Source organism: Merops nubicus, unplaced genomic scaffold (assembly GCF_000691845.1).
Source record: "Merops nubicus isolate BGI_N331 unplaced genomic scaffold, ASM69184v1 scaffold501, whole genome shotgun sequence".
In the NCBI taxonomy this organism is placed as follows: Eukaryota; Metazoa; Chordata; class Aves; order Coraciiformes; family Meropidae; genus Merops; species Merops nubicus.
This window is the reverse complement of record NW_008588786.1, coordinates 11,115-27,402: the sequence shown is the minus strand read 5'-3', so window position 1 is coordinate 27,402 and position 16,288 is coordinate 11,115. Positions and strand designations below refer to the sequence as shown.

Sequence of the window (16,288 nt, the reverse complement as noted above, 5' to 3'; positions counted from 1 at the left end):
TTAATGATCTACTTTTGTTTTCATGTTACTGCAGTGCATTTCTGCAAGGGCATTTGAAGAGCTGTCAGGAAAATTAACATGGTTGTTTTTTCCAGCAAAACAGCTTCAGGTATTCAGCCTGCTGCAATTACCACATAGGGTAGCAAATAAACACACTAAACCAGAGGCAATATAGTGAAAATGTTGTATTGTGACATGCTTTTCCAGTCCAAAATGTTGAAACCATTTTTTTTTATTATTGAACAAATTATTAAATCCTACATGCAAAATTTTGAAAGCCTAAACTACATGTTAAAACAGCTGAACACATCCTATTCACACTTTATCTCGGGATCTTTCAAACAACAACTAACAGTCTATTAATATAACTATGACCAGCAGACTAATTTGGATGGACTTCTTTAGCTCTTGAAAATACTCTATACAAGAGCACTAGTAGTTCATTCACTTTTATTATTTTTTTTTATTTTATTTTAATCACAAACACTATACAATCTGTATTGTAGGTGTTAAAACATGTATTTTCTTTAAAAAAGTTTAAGAAGTATTAAAACAGCTTTAACAGTGATAAAGTAGGCTTTATTCCAATTATTTGTGTTCAATTATTCACCACCAGTTTTTACAATATCTAAATCTACTAAGACCTACTTCTTTTGGACCTGTGCCATCTGCTCTACCAGATAACTTCCCAAATAATGAAATTTATAATTTTCCTCTTTAAAAATAAATTGCTGGAATTATTTATGAAGATGGCAGTGCTTAGACCCAGCCCACACGTTTTATAAATATGTTACAACTACACACAGCACACAGCTTCACAGTTCATGCGATAGGCAGTGTCTAAAAAATCAGTTACTAACTTCCAAAAACATTTAAATATCTACGGTATTTAAACACAGTGTTTTCTAGTTTCTCTTAAGAAAAGTAAGCTGTAAACATTTTTACCTTTAGTTCATGCCTTGTTTGCTAGGTAATATGGACTTTTTTGTGGTTTGTTGTTTGTTTGTTTGTTTGTTTAAATCTACAACCACTGGTGGAATAAATCTGTGTTCCCAAAAATATTACATTCCATGGATAAAGCACAATTCTATTATATAACCATGTGATACAGATACAGAAAAGGAACTACTGTATTCAAAAACATAAAAGTAAAGATACTAAAACAGTCCATAGCTGTTAGAGCTGATGCTTTCAGAATACAGACCAACATTGTTACACTAAAAATGTTCAAAAATAAGGCCTCTGAAATAAATATTTCCATTCTTTAAAAAAAGATATAATAAAAATGTACATCACATGGTCAATGTAGGTATAAAAATCACTAAGTTAAACCATTCTGGATGATGTATCTGAAGTAAAATGGCCTAGGTTTTGCTTCTGCCGACGTCCTCTATTGTTTTTGGGACATTTTCTGTTAAAAAAAGAAGAGAGAAAGAAAAAAGAGGACTGATTTTATATATGTTGCAGAAAATTTAGCCTAGAAATAACACATTGACTTAATTTTCTGTACTTAACAATAGCAAGGAGTCTGTGAGCTGTGCTGACTGGGGAGGGTGTTCCTGCTGTTTGAACCAGACTGTCACCTGGGGATGTCTGTGGGACCTCAGGTTACTCAGAAGGGAGTTCTGCTTGAACTTGAGACCAAAACCAGCAAGGTGCTACATCCATCAGCCTTGTTCCAGCAAAACATACCATGCTGAATAATCACACTGGCTTTACTTTATACATATTTGACACTTAAAATCCAGTGGATGGTAAGACTGGATCAATCAGCCTTTTGAAGTGCTGGACCTCCAGGTGCCCTGCTGCTGGTGGCAGCCCGTGAGGCAAAGCCCAGACAGGACTCTCTGTGGGGTGACTCAGGCAACCCCTTTCTTAGGGACGGACACACGGCTAAGAGAGGGTTCACAAAAACCAGCAGCTCTGAAGAGGATGGGACTTAGCCCAGCAGACAGCAGGCAATGCAGGATGGGGCAGTCCTTCTGGGACACAGCATGACAGGCTGTCCTCGAGAGACTGTGAGCTGGGCAATGGTTGCAGGGAGGCTGAGAGAGGAGAGCTGTTGAACCATGGCTTCCATGCCACTGCTTTGGCCAGCAGGGTGTTGAGTAAAAAGGATGACATCAACTGCATGAGCCACATAAGTCTTTCATACGTGCAGGAGGTGTTAGATATGTGTATGTATACCTGGTACTTTAAACTGTACAAGAGAGATGAGCAAGGAGACCTATATTGTTTGTTCATAGGGGTGTCACTGAGTTTGGGAAGCCATGTACTAATGCAGTAACAAATTTTTATGTAACTGGAGCTGGAAAAGTGAAGGATTAGTTGAGGAGAAAAAGATGAAGTGTGGTATGGGTGACCAAGTGTAGGACTTACATACTTACTTCATGCACCTATAGGTAACTAAATCATCCTTAATCTATTCCACAGCCCTAAGTCCTCACTGAGTTCAAGTCCTTGATGAGCAAACTGAATTCCTTATCACCAAAAAGAATCCATAGCTCTCATCTCAGTTTTCATACAAGACAAGAGTCTGAGACAACCCAGAAACTTGAACTCTGTGTTTGAGCAGCTTTACATGTCACAAAATAGGTTCCCATGGAGAGTGCCTGATAACAGGACTAGTTGCACATTAGTTTTCAGGAAGCATGTATGGTGTGAGGTATGACTGTCTCTCTGTTTAGCACCATTCACAGTGGTACCACCACAGGGAACAGCACCTTGTCAACCTCTCTGGTTTCACTGGGCAGAAGCAGGGGGTTATAGCTTCTGTAAGATATCAGCAATGCTTGAATAACTCCAGTGAAGGCCTCACACAGTAGCTGACCTTTTGGATGTCTTTCAAGGCTGATGTATTCTGCTGGGTATATTTGGCTGGGGATTCAAAGTGGTTACTGGTGGTTTATGAATTTCAACAAATGTGTGTTTTGTAATGGGGAAAAAAAAGTGTAGAATGTTACACAGTCCTCCTACTTTAGTCATTTGGCATTTTTTGTGGGGGTATTTTAGGATACATGTTACAGCACATAAAATTTGGGGGTTGAATATTTAAATAGAGAAGAAGTATATCACTACAATGTGTAATTCTTCACTGTTTTTGTTTTCACCTACCTTGTTATGCACATGACAATTGCAACTATAATGGCAATCTGTACAGCTCCAATTATTGCTGCAATAAGGACATGGGTAAGCTTTTGTCTACTTGGGACAACATAAAGAATACTAAAGTCTGTCTTTTCACAGTGCTGTCCAGTATATCCTGATTCACACCTGAAAAAGAAAAGGAATATTTAATGGAATCTGAAATTTGAGAACAGCCCAGTCATTTTGCGTATGAAACAAGGAACCCAAGGGGACCCCAGCTGAGAAATTGCTGGTGAGAAGGTGAAGGTGTGGTAACACTTGTTTTGGAGAATGGTTTGGATTTCTGTGGCAAGAGAAGAGAGAGAGCAGATACGCTCTGCTTTCCTGGATACGGTTACTAGTGAAAGCACACCAGTGTGGTGAAGGCCCTGATTTGGCAAAATAAATATGTAGAGTTGTTATTAAATTGAGGCAACATTTAGGAAGAATAAAGCAACTGTGTGAAACAGGTAAACAAGGCTAAATGAAGCACAAAGAAGTGTGCTCATGAAACACAAGGTGAGCATGCTCATTCAGCTGCAATGTCAATATGGGAGACGAGTGTAAAAGAGAAAAAGGAACTTTGAAAAATGGATGAAAAGAAAGGTCCCTCTTCAAGCTGCAGCCTACAGAAGTGGAATCCTGCAAAGCCTATCGCTCAAGACCAGCATCAAACCCCCTCCTGCCTTGTCAGCAAACCAAAATTTTACAGATGTCAGGTTAGAAACACCAATGGCCCACAACCTGTTTTAAGAGAGAGTTCATGGAAGAATCCATAAAAATTGGTCAGAGTGGGGGAGAAATGGGTGAAGATACAAGAGATATGGTTGCTTTACATGAGAGAAGTGGGAATTAGCTCAATGATAAACTTAGAAAACTGATAAACTTAGAAGAGGCTGCTCCTGATCAGTGACACATGGTCAGGGAACGTGAGATGTGCCAGTGGTAAAGGTGGCAGTGGAAACACTCTGGAGGAATTCACGTCACAGGGTAAAAGACATGGAAGGACAGAAAGGAAAGGCAAGAGCTTTTGCAAGGAAAGGCAAAACACTGAGCTGAAGTCTGTAGGCCACCACTTAGATCCCTGAGCAAGTTCCTTGTACTGCTGTCCTTTAAAACTGACTAATGTGAATGCAACATTAAGGGCAACTGAATCATACAATTGACCTCCAGCTCTACAGCAGAAAGCTGCAGAAGAAAGGCATGCAGGCAGAGAAACAATCTTTTTGTAAACTGTATCAGATAAGCCTGAATGCAACACAAAATCAGTCTCATCCATCCAAAATCTTTGTGCTGAGGTAGAAATTAATTCTGTTTGGAGGAATGAAATAATTACTCCACAGACCTTCCTACAACTGCTAATGCAACTTCTAATCTCCCTTTGTATGCCGGGATAACAGCTGGGGTTTACATGTTTATAATCTTGTGACTCTACTTTTGCCAGCCATGAGCTGCTGTGTAAGGAGTTTTGGTTCAGGTATGAAACAAGCTCCAGTAAGAGTGGAGTGAGGAAAGAAAAGCCCCCACGTAGTGTAAGTAAGCATGGTAAGGGCTAGGAAGTGAACCAAGGGAGACATGTATTAGCACACAAGAAGGAAGAGGACAGGGAACCAGTTGGTAATCTTGCAAAAAGAAACAATAAAGAATAATAAAGACTTCTTGCTAGTGAGGAAGACTGAATTCTTATTGTTTTTTGCTTTTATTTTCATTAAAGAAGGCAACAATGTGAGAATTGCTTTAAAGCAGAGGAGGCAAAACAAAGCAGACAAGGCAAAAGCAATTCAAAGGTGTTTCCTCAGAAACACTGAAGTGACAGGAAATTATTTCTGAGAAATATTGAATGGGGATTCAAAAGTATTGAATTCCTGCAAAGAAGTGCTTGTGTTAGGAACTACACTGGTGGTAAGATTAAGTACTAGGCACTAGTTTAAGCTACTGTAAACTAGTAGAACAGATTTTAAAGCATTCTGCTGCACTAATATATAACAAAATATTCTAGCATTACTATAACAGCAAGATAAATAGAGGTCAGCATGCATTTAGCAAAATATGCTGATCAATCAATTAATTAGGTTAGTGTAAAGAAGTTTAGATTTCTTTGCAAAGGGTTGAACTGTGCCTCCTTTGTGCAGCCTGCCAGAAGGGCAGGGCAGAACTGCACTGCACAAGGGGGGCAGCAGAAGACAGACCAGATCCCATCTGCAAAGAGGCTGGGACTAAATGTCAGGCATTTACTACTACAAAACCTTCCCCCCACCTGCCTAATGGCAGCACTGGAGGGCTGCTGTACAATGAGCAAGGAGATTCATTGCCCCCAGTGAAAGCAAAAGTCAGAATTTGCTCTCTGCAGGTATTTTCTGTGGTTTTGTAGGTCATCTGATATTCTCACCTATCACTACCAGGAAATGAGGGCCAAATTAGTTGATGTATATGCTAGATGTGTATTAGAATACAAAACATTTGACAATAACAATCTGCCCCTACCATTCATTGTTATATTTTCCTTGCCAGAGGAAGAGAGAAAGTGTTTTTTTATTATTTGGGAGAATTACATGATTACTACAGTGGACTGCTGTCTGATATAAATAATTTTTTTCCATAATAGCTCTGCTCCAGTAGCAGACACATGAAGTACGAGACCATGGGTATTTAAATAGCCAAGAAGAAACCAAAGGAGATCTGATACTTAGGGTTAAGAACTGACAGTCAGAAATTCTTCACTGGAAACATGTGAGGTTTGTTGTGCTAGGTTCAGTGCTGAGGTACTGTTCAGGCTGTTTAAATACATACTTAAAGGTGGTAACAGTAAATGTAATTACAAAACAGAATTTAAAGGGGGACTATATTAATTAAATCCATCAAAGCATTGTCTATCAGTAATTATTAGAGTAATAATAAATATTTAAGTGATTGAATAATAATTGAATCATAAATTAATAAATGACTATGTGATTAATGGCATCCAGGAAAAAAAATCTGAGAAATAAGAAAATCAGTTCATTCAGTCAGGAACACTTTCCTTGAAACACCTCTGCCTTTGAATATTTTGAGGACAAACCCATCAGAAATTGTGTTAAACACAGCTCTGCATCAAAAGAACACTGTAATCAAATAGTGCTGCCTAATGCCCATCAAGGTGACGCTGGGGATGCACCCAGTTTCGCAAGTGAAGCAAGGCTATGTTGAGCTCTCTTGGCTCTGGTCAAAGAAGAGAGTGAAACAAGTCCTGCTGGAAAGGTAAAAATAAGCAAGAAAGGGTCTTGGGAAAAAAAGCTTTCAAATGCTTCAGCTGACAATCTCACTGGCTTTGCCTCTTGGGCTTCCTACTCTCTGATCAGTCTGGAAACCCTTAAATCTTGGCAGTGCAAAAGCCCCTAAATAGCCTCGATCAATAAAGATCAAGGGAGAAAATGTGATAGTATCTAATGGATTTACAGCTGAAACTTCCAAAGCAAAGAAAGCCAAGAGTTATAGCATCTTGAACCACATTAATCTGAAAGTACAAGCTTGCAAGATAAAAGTTTGAGAGTGAAGCCTCCTAATAAGCAGGGTACTACATGCTATTAAGAAGTGGCCTTTTTCTATAACCAACTTTTAAAATGAATTTTATTTTTTGAGGAAAACAAAGATGTAGAATTCAGTTAGTGAAACATAAGAAAAAAATTATCTGAGACCTCGGGCAACAGACTGGAATATTCAGATATCCTGGGGAACACTGAGTGGCTTAACATTCAGTGAACTGAGCTCCTGGATTCTAGTGTAGACAGAAAGCATGGGCTAGAGAATATTTTGTAATTTTATACTGTAGATGAAGCCTACTATTGTGAAAAAGGGCAATAAATGTTAAAAATAAAATATTGATACTCTAGAGGGGTTTTATGACAGAAGCAATAAAATGTACAGATAGTACACGAACAGGCTGAGAGGTCAATGGGGAAAGCACAGTCACACAGAGAAACCGTGCAAGGCAAAGGTATTTTCTTGGGGGTCGGGTCTTTTTTTTTTTTTTTCTCTAGATAGGATTTAATTCCTGAAAATAAGAAGACAACACTGAGGCCACACCCTCAGAGGGATTCAGCTTCTGAACTGACTGACCAAGCCTCTCGCCTCTAAGCACTGTCTGCCACACAGCTGGAGCAGCTGGGTGCTGCCCGCAGCTTAGGGACACGGCTCCTTCACCACAGGTACCTGCTAACTGATACATGCTGTAATTATGTCTGGAGAGCATTTTGATTAAGCTTTACAGCAATTTCAAGCACATTTTGGAGGCATGCAGGACTTACCGGCAGGAAGCCTTCTGAGTGGAATAAATGAATTCACATTTTCCATGTATACAGTAGCCATTGAAGTTTTCTGAGCAAGGTATGTGGTTTCCAATGTAAATGTCTTCTCTTTGATCACTGGCATCTTGAAAGGAAATATACATAAACAATTATAAATGGCTGCATGATATTCATTAAAAAAATCTCAACCAAGAATAGCATATCCTTAAAAACTTGTAGTGAATAAAGGAGTACAGAATAATAAAGCAAAGGCTTAAGGGTGAAGTTTCAGAGGCACCTACAGAGATTTTCTAGAATGTACTGCACTGAAAAACGATCCTCAAAGACACCTAAATATGCTTCTTATGTCAGGTTTCTCAAAAGGAGAAAAGTATTCATGACACAAACAAGCCAATGCAGGAAGGCAGAAGCTTTGTCAGTGGCACTGGGGCAAAGAGCTAATACACAGAGAGCTCTCTCCCATGCCTAAACAGAGGAAAACAAATCTGAAGGGTTAGAAAGAAGCTGAACCACATTTTATGTTTTCTGTGTAGAAAACAACTCAATAAAGCTTGGATCTGGCTGGTATCCCTGGTTGTTATAGCTGAAAAGATACTATATTAGAAGTCGTCCTCAGAGAAACGCTCCCATGGAGAGGGAACTTCAAACTACTGAAAGAGCTTAACATATCCATTCCTTTGGGAATTGGACTGATTTTAGCTGGGATGGAGTTAACTTTCCTCATAGCAGCCTGTATGGTGCCGATAACACAGCATTGGCTGTTGCTGAAGGATGATTGCACAGCCACCAACTTCTCACTCTGCTTCTCCCCTCAATGAGTAGGCTTGGTGGTGGGCAAGAGCCTGGGAAGAGACAGAGCCAGGACAGCTGACCCTGATGGATAAATGGAATATTCCCTACCATACAACATCATGCTCAGCAATAAAAGCTGAGGTTTTGTGTTTACAAGGTGGGAGCTCTCAGAGACTGGCTGGGCATCTGGTCTGCTGGTGGGACATTGTGACTGGCAGCTTCCACACCACTTGTTTTTCTTCTCTCTTTTTTTTCCCCCCTTCGCTTCTTAAACTGTTGTCATCTTCATCGATGAGCTTTTCTTGTGTTTGCGGTTCTGATTCTCTCCTTCATTCTCTTGGAGGAAAGGTGGGAGTAAGTGGCTGGTGGATGCTTCAGTTGCTGGACGGGCCATCCCAGCACAGGAAGGCAGACCTTTCTGTCCCAACATCATTTATGCTTCTGTCATGTTACTAAAACTATCTAAAGATGCATACATTTTCAACCATTCTTTCCCCAAAACCTTTCTGTTAAGAAAGTCCTAAACGCAGAAGTTGTTGGTATTTCATAATGAACTTCTCTAAAAAGCAGGGAACTAAATATGTGAGTGTAGTTGTGGAATTAGGTTCATTTCCACGGCAATGAACTACAGCATCACAAATACAAGATTATAATGAAAGTGCAAAGCAAAAAGGAGTTGTGAAGAAGAAATCTCTTTTACAACTGCAGATATTCAAAATAACACCAGCAAGAATGAGATATTTATACCAGGGAGGAAAAAAAAAGCCTGTTGGTTCAGGCTAGGCTTCAAAGATATAGAAGGCTTGATACGAGGGATGAACATTGTCTGATATTGACAATATGTCCACTACTTCCCCAGTGGAATATACTGTGTCATGACGTGTCTACGAGGATAAAAATGAGGATGTCTCATCCCAAAACTGTTGCCTTCCTCCTCCCACAAGCAGTTAATTACTGTCAGATTTGGTTCCAACCAAAGGGTAGTAATAAGCTGCGTACAGTTATACTAGTCTGTTCAGATAGCTGCAGCTGTGCCATGTCTGGTTTTAATGTATGGACTAATGCAGAATGTGAGGCCCAGTGAGAGAGGCATCCACTGAAAGGTGGTCAGGTAGCCAAGGCCACTCAGGTCAGAGGCAAAACTTGTACTAAGCAAAGAGATGTTGTTACGTGCAGGAGGTGATTCCTAGTGTAAAGCAGACGTTTACCCACCTCTTGACAGGAAACCATTTTTACTGTGGAAGGTCTGCTAGACTGCTTCAGAGCGTCAAAGTCAAAGATTTAACTGGTGTAGGAGCCTTGAAAGAGTGGCTGGGTATGAGTTCAGATACTTCAGAAGGAAGAGCCATGCACAAAACTCAAGACTCTGATTCTCATCTTGGAACAAAAGAACCAGCAAGCCAGGTGAATCTAGGAAGAGAAATCTTTCTCGTGTAACTTTATGTAGCCACTTGCACTGCAGGAGAAGGAGACTGTCCTGGCTGTGGTTCTAGAGACTAGAAGGTATTATACATTCAAAGTACAGGATTTAACAAGACTAACTCACAGGAATTTAAAGCAAAAGCAAACAGAGGTGTGGATTGTTCTCTTTTCCTGGGAGAAAAAGTTACTCAAAGTACTTAACTTCAGGCTCTCACTATCTAAAAAGACCTGACTACTGCACAAAAAAGTTTCAAAACCATTTTTTTGCATGAGGCATACTCCCTCTGTGCGTATCATTTGCCAAACTTAAGACTGCGCAAGCTATACACATTAATAATAATAATTACATACAATGTTTTTTCCACTAACTAGATTTCAAGGGCAATTTATATGCAATGAATAAAAAGCTGTAACTTCTCCTGAATAGGAACGAAAAGTGGTGTTTCATTATATCACATCATAAGATGTATATTCCATTTGGTGTCTTTTATGCCTTCATAATGTAAGTGAAAATTGGCATTAAATCATTCCAACGGGTGCATCATATGGAGTGAAAATAAGAGAATTTGTGAAAAAGGAAAAATATATGGAACCTTTTATACGGAGGCCCTATATGGTTTCTCAAGAAGAACACAAGGAATGTTGAAAGCCATGGTGGGACTTTACTCTGAGAGGCCACAGGAGTGTATAACAAGTATAATGACAGAAGAAACTAAAGACCAGAGCTAATAGAGAAGATACCAACCCATCACAACAGAACCTGCATTAAGACCAGTGCCAAGAAGAAACAACAGCAAGTTACGGTCCTCAGTGATTCCCTCCTGTGCAGAACAGAAGCATCCATCTGCAGACCTGACTCTCTTCAGGGAATTTTGCTGCCTCCCTGGGGCTCAACTTATGGATGTCACCACAAGACTGAAGAGCTTAGTACAACTCTCAGACTACTATCCATTCCTGTTTTTTTTTATTCCTGCTCTTTCACATGGGTACTAATGATGCAGCAACAAAAAGTCTGAGATGGATCAAAAGAGAACTCAGAGCCCTGGGAAGAATGTGAAAAAACCTAGGGGCACAGGTAGTGTTCTCCTCAATCCTTCCAATAATGGGAGGAGACTTGGGAAGAAACAGGTGAGCCCAGGATTCATGCCTCTGGGACTGATGCTTCCACCAAAATGTTGGGTTTTTAAACCATGGAAGAGCCTTTGAGACACAAGGTATGCTGGGGCCTGACAAGACCTACCTGTCCCAAAGAGGAAAACGCATCTTTGGGTGTGCGCTGGTGGGACTGATCAAGAGGGGCTTAAATTCCTGGGGGAAGGGGATACCAACAGCACTACAGTAGGTAAGCCAAGGGTTGGCACAGCATCACCTGAGGGTAACAGTGCTAGTGGAACATCTGCATTGCTTCTGGGAGCATGGAGGGCTCAGGAGCTTGTCTGAAATACTTGTATACCAGTGCACGCAGTATAAGAAATGAACAGGATGGACAGGAAGCATTGGTCAGCTCTTACTGCTATGATATCACTTGTACTAGCAAGACTTAGTGGAATGAGCCCCATGACTGGCGTGCTGAGATGGAGAGCTACAGGCTCTCCAGGAGGGACAGACAGGGCAGGCAAGGTGGAGGTGTCACATGATACATAAGGGAGACATTTGATTGTGCAACTCCTACAGTTAATGACAATGTGGTTGAGAGCCTCTGGGTGAGAGTTTAGGGGGATGTAAAACAAAGGAGATATTGTAGTGGGTGTCTACTACTGATCACCCAGCTAGGATGTAAGCACTGATGAGTTATTCTACAGGAAATTAGGAGAAATTTCTGTATCTGTAGCCCTTGTCCTTATGGGAGATTTCAACTTCCCAGACATCAGCCGGGAATATCATACTGCAGTGATGAGCAGGTCTTCGAAATTCTTGAGGTTTGTAGGGGGTAATGTCTTGTCACAGGTACTCAGTGAGCCAACTAGGAAAGATGCTCTCCTAGGCTTGCTATTTGCAAATAGAGAAGGACCTGTGGGAGATATGATGGCAGGTGGTTGTCTCGACCACAGTGATCATGAAACGGTTGAGTTTCAAATTTTCAGTGTATTGAGAAAAAAGGACAGCAGGGTTGTTACCCTGGACTTCAGGAAAGCAAAGGTTAAGCTATTCAGGGAGCTATTTAGCAGAGTACTCTGGGAATCTGCTTTTGAAGGCTTAGGAGTCTAAGAGTGCTGGCTGGTTTCTAAGAAGCACTTTTAGATGCACAGGAGCAGGCAATTCCACTGTGTCATAAGTCAAGCAAGCAGGGCAGAAGATCAGCTTGGCTGAACAGGGAATACCTCATGGAGCTCAAGAGGAAAAAGAAATTGCGTTGTGTCTGAAAGCAAGATCAGGCTTTGCAGGAAGAGTACAGAGCTGTGGTTCATATATGCATGGAGAAAGCATGAAAGGCCAAACTCATTTAGAATTGAAACTGGCCAATGTTGTGTCAGCTACCAAGAAGGGCTTTCTTAACTACGTTAATAGCAAGAGGAGGTCTAAAGAAAATGCTGGACTGATACATGTTGAAGATGGTCATCTACTAACAGGGATAAAGAAAAAGCAGAGGTATTCAATGCAGTTTTTTTCTCAGTGTTTAGTAATAGTGATAGGTCTTGGGCTGCCTGGTCCCCTGAGTTGGAGGACCACAAGTGTGGGAAGAGTGACTTCCCATTTCTGGACACTGAAACTGTCAGGGACCAGCTGCATCAGCTGAAAGTTCACAAGTCCATGGGGCCTAATGGGACTCGTCCCAGAGTACTGAAGGAGCTAGCAGATGTTATGGCAGCACCTCTCTTGATCAGCTACCAAAGGGTCTCGAGAGTCTGAGGAAGTCCCTGCTCAATGGAAGCTGACCAATGTTATTTCAATTTACAAGAAGGGCATGAGGCAAGACCCAGGAAACTGTATACAGACTTGTTAACATAACCTCAGAGCCTGGGAAAAATTCTGGAAAATATTTTGCTGTGTGCAATTGACTTGCATTTAAAGAATAATGCACATCAGGCACAGGCAAACCAGGTTCACAAAGGGAAAGTCCTGTTTAACTAATTTGATGTCTTCCTATGATCAGGTCACCCGTCTAGTGGATGTAGTTTTTTCTGAATTTTAGTAAGGCTTTTGATACTGTTTCTCACAGCATCCTTCTGGACATGCTGTCCAGCTATGGGATCAGAAGTGTCATGGTGTACTGGGTGAAGAAGTGGCTGAAGGGCAGAGCTCAAAGGGTTGTAGTGAATGGGGCTACATCTGGCTGGCGACCGGTCACAAGTGCTGCTCCTCAGAGCTCAATTCTAGGGCCAGTTCTGTTCCATATTTTTATCAATTATCTGGATGCAGGAGTTGAGTGCACCATTACCAAGTTTGTTGATGATACTAAATTGGGAGGTGTTGTTGAGTCTCTCATGGGACATGATGCCTTGCAGGGGGATCTAGATAGATTGCAGCATTGGGCTCTGATTAATGGGATGAAATTTAATAAGTCAAAATGCTGGATTCTGCATCTATGATGGAGTAGCACAAGGCACAAGAACAAAGTGGGAGAGGAGAGACTGGAGAGCAGCCCTGCAGAAAGAGATCTTGGGGGGAGGTGGTCAACAGCAGGCTCAGTCTGAGTCAGCTGTGTGTCCAGGCAGCCAAGAGGGAAAAACCCATCCTGGGGTGCATCAAACACAATAGAACCAGGCGGTCAAAAGAAGTGATTATCTCACTGTATTCAGCACTGATGTGGCCTCACCTTACGTACTGTGTGCAGCTCAGCCCCACCACTTAAAAAGGATGTTCAGGTACTTGAATGCATCCAGAGGAGGGCAACAAAGCTGGTGAAAGAGCTGGAAGGCATGCCCTATGAGGAGCAGTGAAGGACTTTCAGTTCATCTAGTTTGAAGAAAAGGAGGCTGAAGGGTGACCTTGTTGCTCTTTACAGATTCCTGAGAAGGGGAAGTGAAGAGGGAGGTGCTGAGCTCTTCTCCCCAAGTTCCAGTGACAGAATACATGGGAATGGTTCAAAGCTACTCCAAGGCAGGTTCAAACTGAACATTAGGAAGGATTTCTTTACTGAGAGGGTGGTCAAACACTGGAACAGGCTTCCTAGAGAGGTGGTTGATGCCATCTGCCTGTCAGTGTTTAAGAGGCATTTGGGCAATGCCCTTAACAACATGCTTTAGCTTTTGGTCAGCCCTGAAGTGGTCAGGGAGCTGCACTAGATGATTGTTGTAGGTCCCTTCCAATTGATTCTATTCTATTCTATTCCATTTGATTCGATTCTATTCTTTGTGAGAGAAGAGGAGGAAAGTTTAACACCTATGTACGCCTGCTCTTTGCCAATAACTTGAGAAGGACAGAGGTGTTTTGTCCTGGCAGCAACACTTAGAGCAAGAGCCATGACATGCAGAAGCATATTTGTTCTGAGAATGCACCCAACACACATGGGCTACTATCATGAAAAATAACTGACCTGAAAGTGAAACCCTGCCTTATTTCATTTATACTATGGTTATTAAAGGTAAGGTAAGGTTCATACAGGTAAAACATCTTCAATCAGTGTGATTCAGTGTATTAATTTACTGTAAACATTTTTTAAAAAGACCTAACAAATACAGAATCTGCCTTTTCTTTTTTTTTTTTTTCCAGAAGTTAGCAGAACAGATGGGGTCATGGGAGGGAGGCTTGTGTAATTTTATCAGGAATGTCACAGCTTGGTGTCCTCCAGTAAAGTAATTTTCACAGGGCTTGGAGGGAGTCTAATCCTGTGGCTGCTGCATAGGGTGGTAAGCAGCTGGGCATCTTAGAGGAATACAACAGGCAAAACTCAAGAAATCACACACATCTCCTTCTTGCCAGCCTTTCAACAGGCTGTAAGAAAGAAGCTGTTCACAGGTCTGTCTCGGGTATAGAAATCAAAGCTGCAAGGCAGACAAGAAGAGACCTGCAGGCTCCATTTTCTCATCCTGTGAAACCATAACCAAGCAGCACAAAGTCAGCACAGTACCTTTCACCTCTGGCCGATACTGCATGCCATCCTCTTTCTTCCCAACTGCGTTTGTCTCATCTGTTTCTAGATGATAAATACATGCATAGATAGCTATTAGGAAAAGCTTATTTACAGACCATTACGTGTATGTCATTGAGAAGCCAGAATAATATTCAAAGAAGTATTTTAATTGCAGTAGAACTGCAAATTGCAAAAAGTAGAACATTCCCAAATTGTTCCTCCCATACAACTAGGCTGGCAGCACACCTGATCAGTAACCTGATTGTCCAGACCAACTCAGGACATGCCTCAAGCTGTAGGTTTTGATCTAAAAACTTTTCTTTGATATAGACCTAGGTTATTCTAGTGATAGTCTGTTTCAGCTTTGGAATTGTCCAAGTTGCAGATCTAGAAGTAACTAGCAAAGAGATGGTGGAAAGCTGTTATTCCCATGAGAAGGTCCTAACTGCAAGGCCTCAAAACTGAAGTCAAGCACAGGATTAACTACAAGGCAGCACACAGAGGGTTTCAGTGGACCATTCCAACACTGGAGAAGGAAATGGATAAATATTTGTGCAATGCAGGTCCAAGCCAACTCACCTTGGAAGCACACTGTACAGCCCACAGCTGCATGAGGGAACGTTTCCCACACACCAGTATGCCTTTTGCTCTTCTGCTTCTTAACACTCTGTCATGTAAGACCCACTGGACTACTGCTTAGGCTCTCCCAAGAGCTTTTACTGTCTTTGCAGGTAACAACAGCCAAAGAAAGGTAATGTAAACAACAGCACGTATATATGTAATGTAAATATATTCCTGCATGGGAAACTCAAAAATACAGGTGAGGAGTTCACTGATAACTAGATCAGTGACTTCTGATCAAAAATGGAAAAGAGAAAGCTCTACCAAATCCTCTTATTTCAGAATTTACAGTTACCAGAAAAACAAAATTAAGCCTACCTGAGCAGTGTCCAAGATGTCTGATGTCAATCTGCTCTTGCCTCAGACATGATGCTTCTCTAACAAAGCATGGATTGTTATAGGAACTTCCATCAGAAGCACATACAGGGTTAAAACTGTATCCACTGCAGTCTATATTACATACACACCTGTTAATTCAAACATACAGCAAAACAAAATTGACATCCAGAAAGAAAAAATTATGTTGAGTCCTGAGTAAGCACTAGCTCAATACAATAATACCAGTAGAGAAGAGCTGGAGGATGCTGAAGAATTCATGACATCTTGGGCTTACAAGCAGAATGTACAAAATTATGAATAGGTGCTTCAGTGTGCTTTTTAACAATGTATTGATGTTTCTTGTAGTTTTACTATGATATCAATTGCTAGGAAGACTTACTATATTAATATAACAGTTCATGATGCCTCTTCTCAAGTTTGAAAAAAACTAGATGAATATTCTACTTTTTTGGGGGGATGTCAGGATCCCTGAGAGGGAAACAAAAAGAATTTGAGTTTTTCTATTTCAAAGGCTGTACAGAAACAATATATTTGGTTACCTGTGTCATTTCAGCAAGACATTCAGTCATACCTTTGAAAGTGAACAGTGGGTTTTTTACAGAATCATAGAACTCTTGAGGTTAGAAAAGACCTTTAAGATCATAAAGTCTAACCATTGATCTAACTCTACCAAGTCCACTGCTAGCCCATG

At 41.0% G+C, this 16,288-nt stretch overlaps 1 protein-coding gene across 1 annotated transcript; it reads right to left on the bottom strand.

Annotated features, from left to right (window-relative positions):
• Window positions 1-170: 170 nt before the first annotated feature.
• Window positions 171-15,725, bottom strand: TMEFF1 (transmembrane protein with EGF-like and two follistatin-like domains 1; the record flags this gene model as incomplete). The annotated part of the gene is made up of 5 exons (XM_008949352.1): window positions 171-1,411; window positions 3,115-3,273; window positions 7,410-7,533; window positions 14,635-14,700; window positions 15,577-15,725. Coding segments are annotated over 5 exons (583 nt in total), but the record flags the coding sequence as incomplete, so codon positions are not given.
• Window positions 15,726-16,288: the final 563 nt, after the last annotated feature.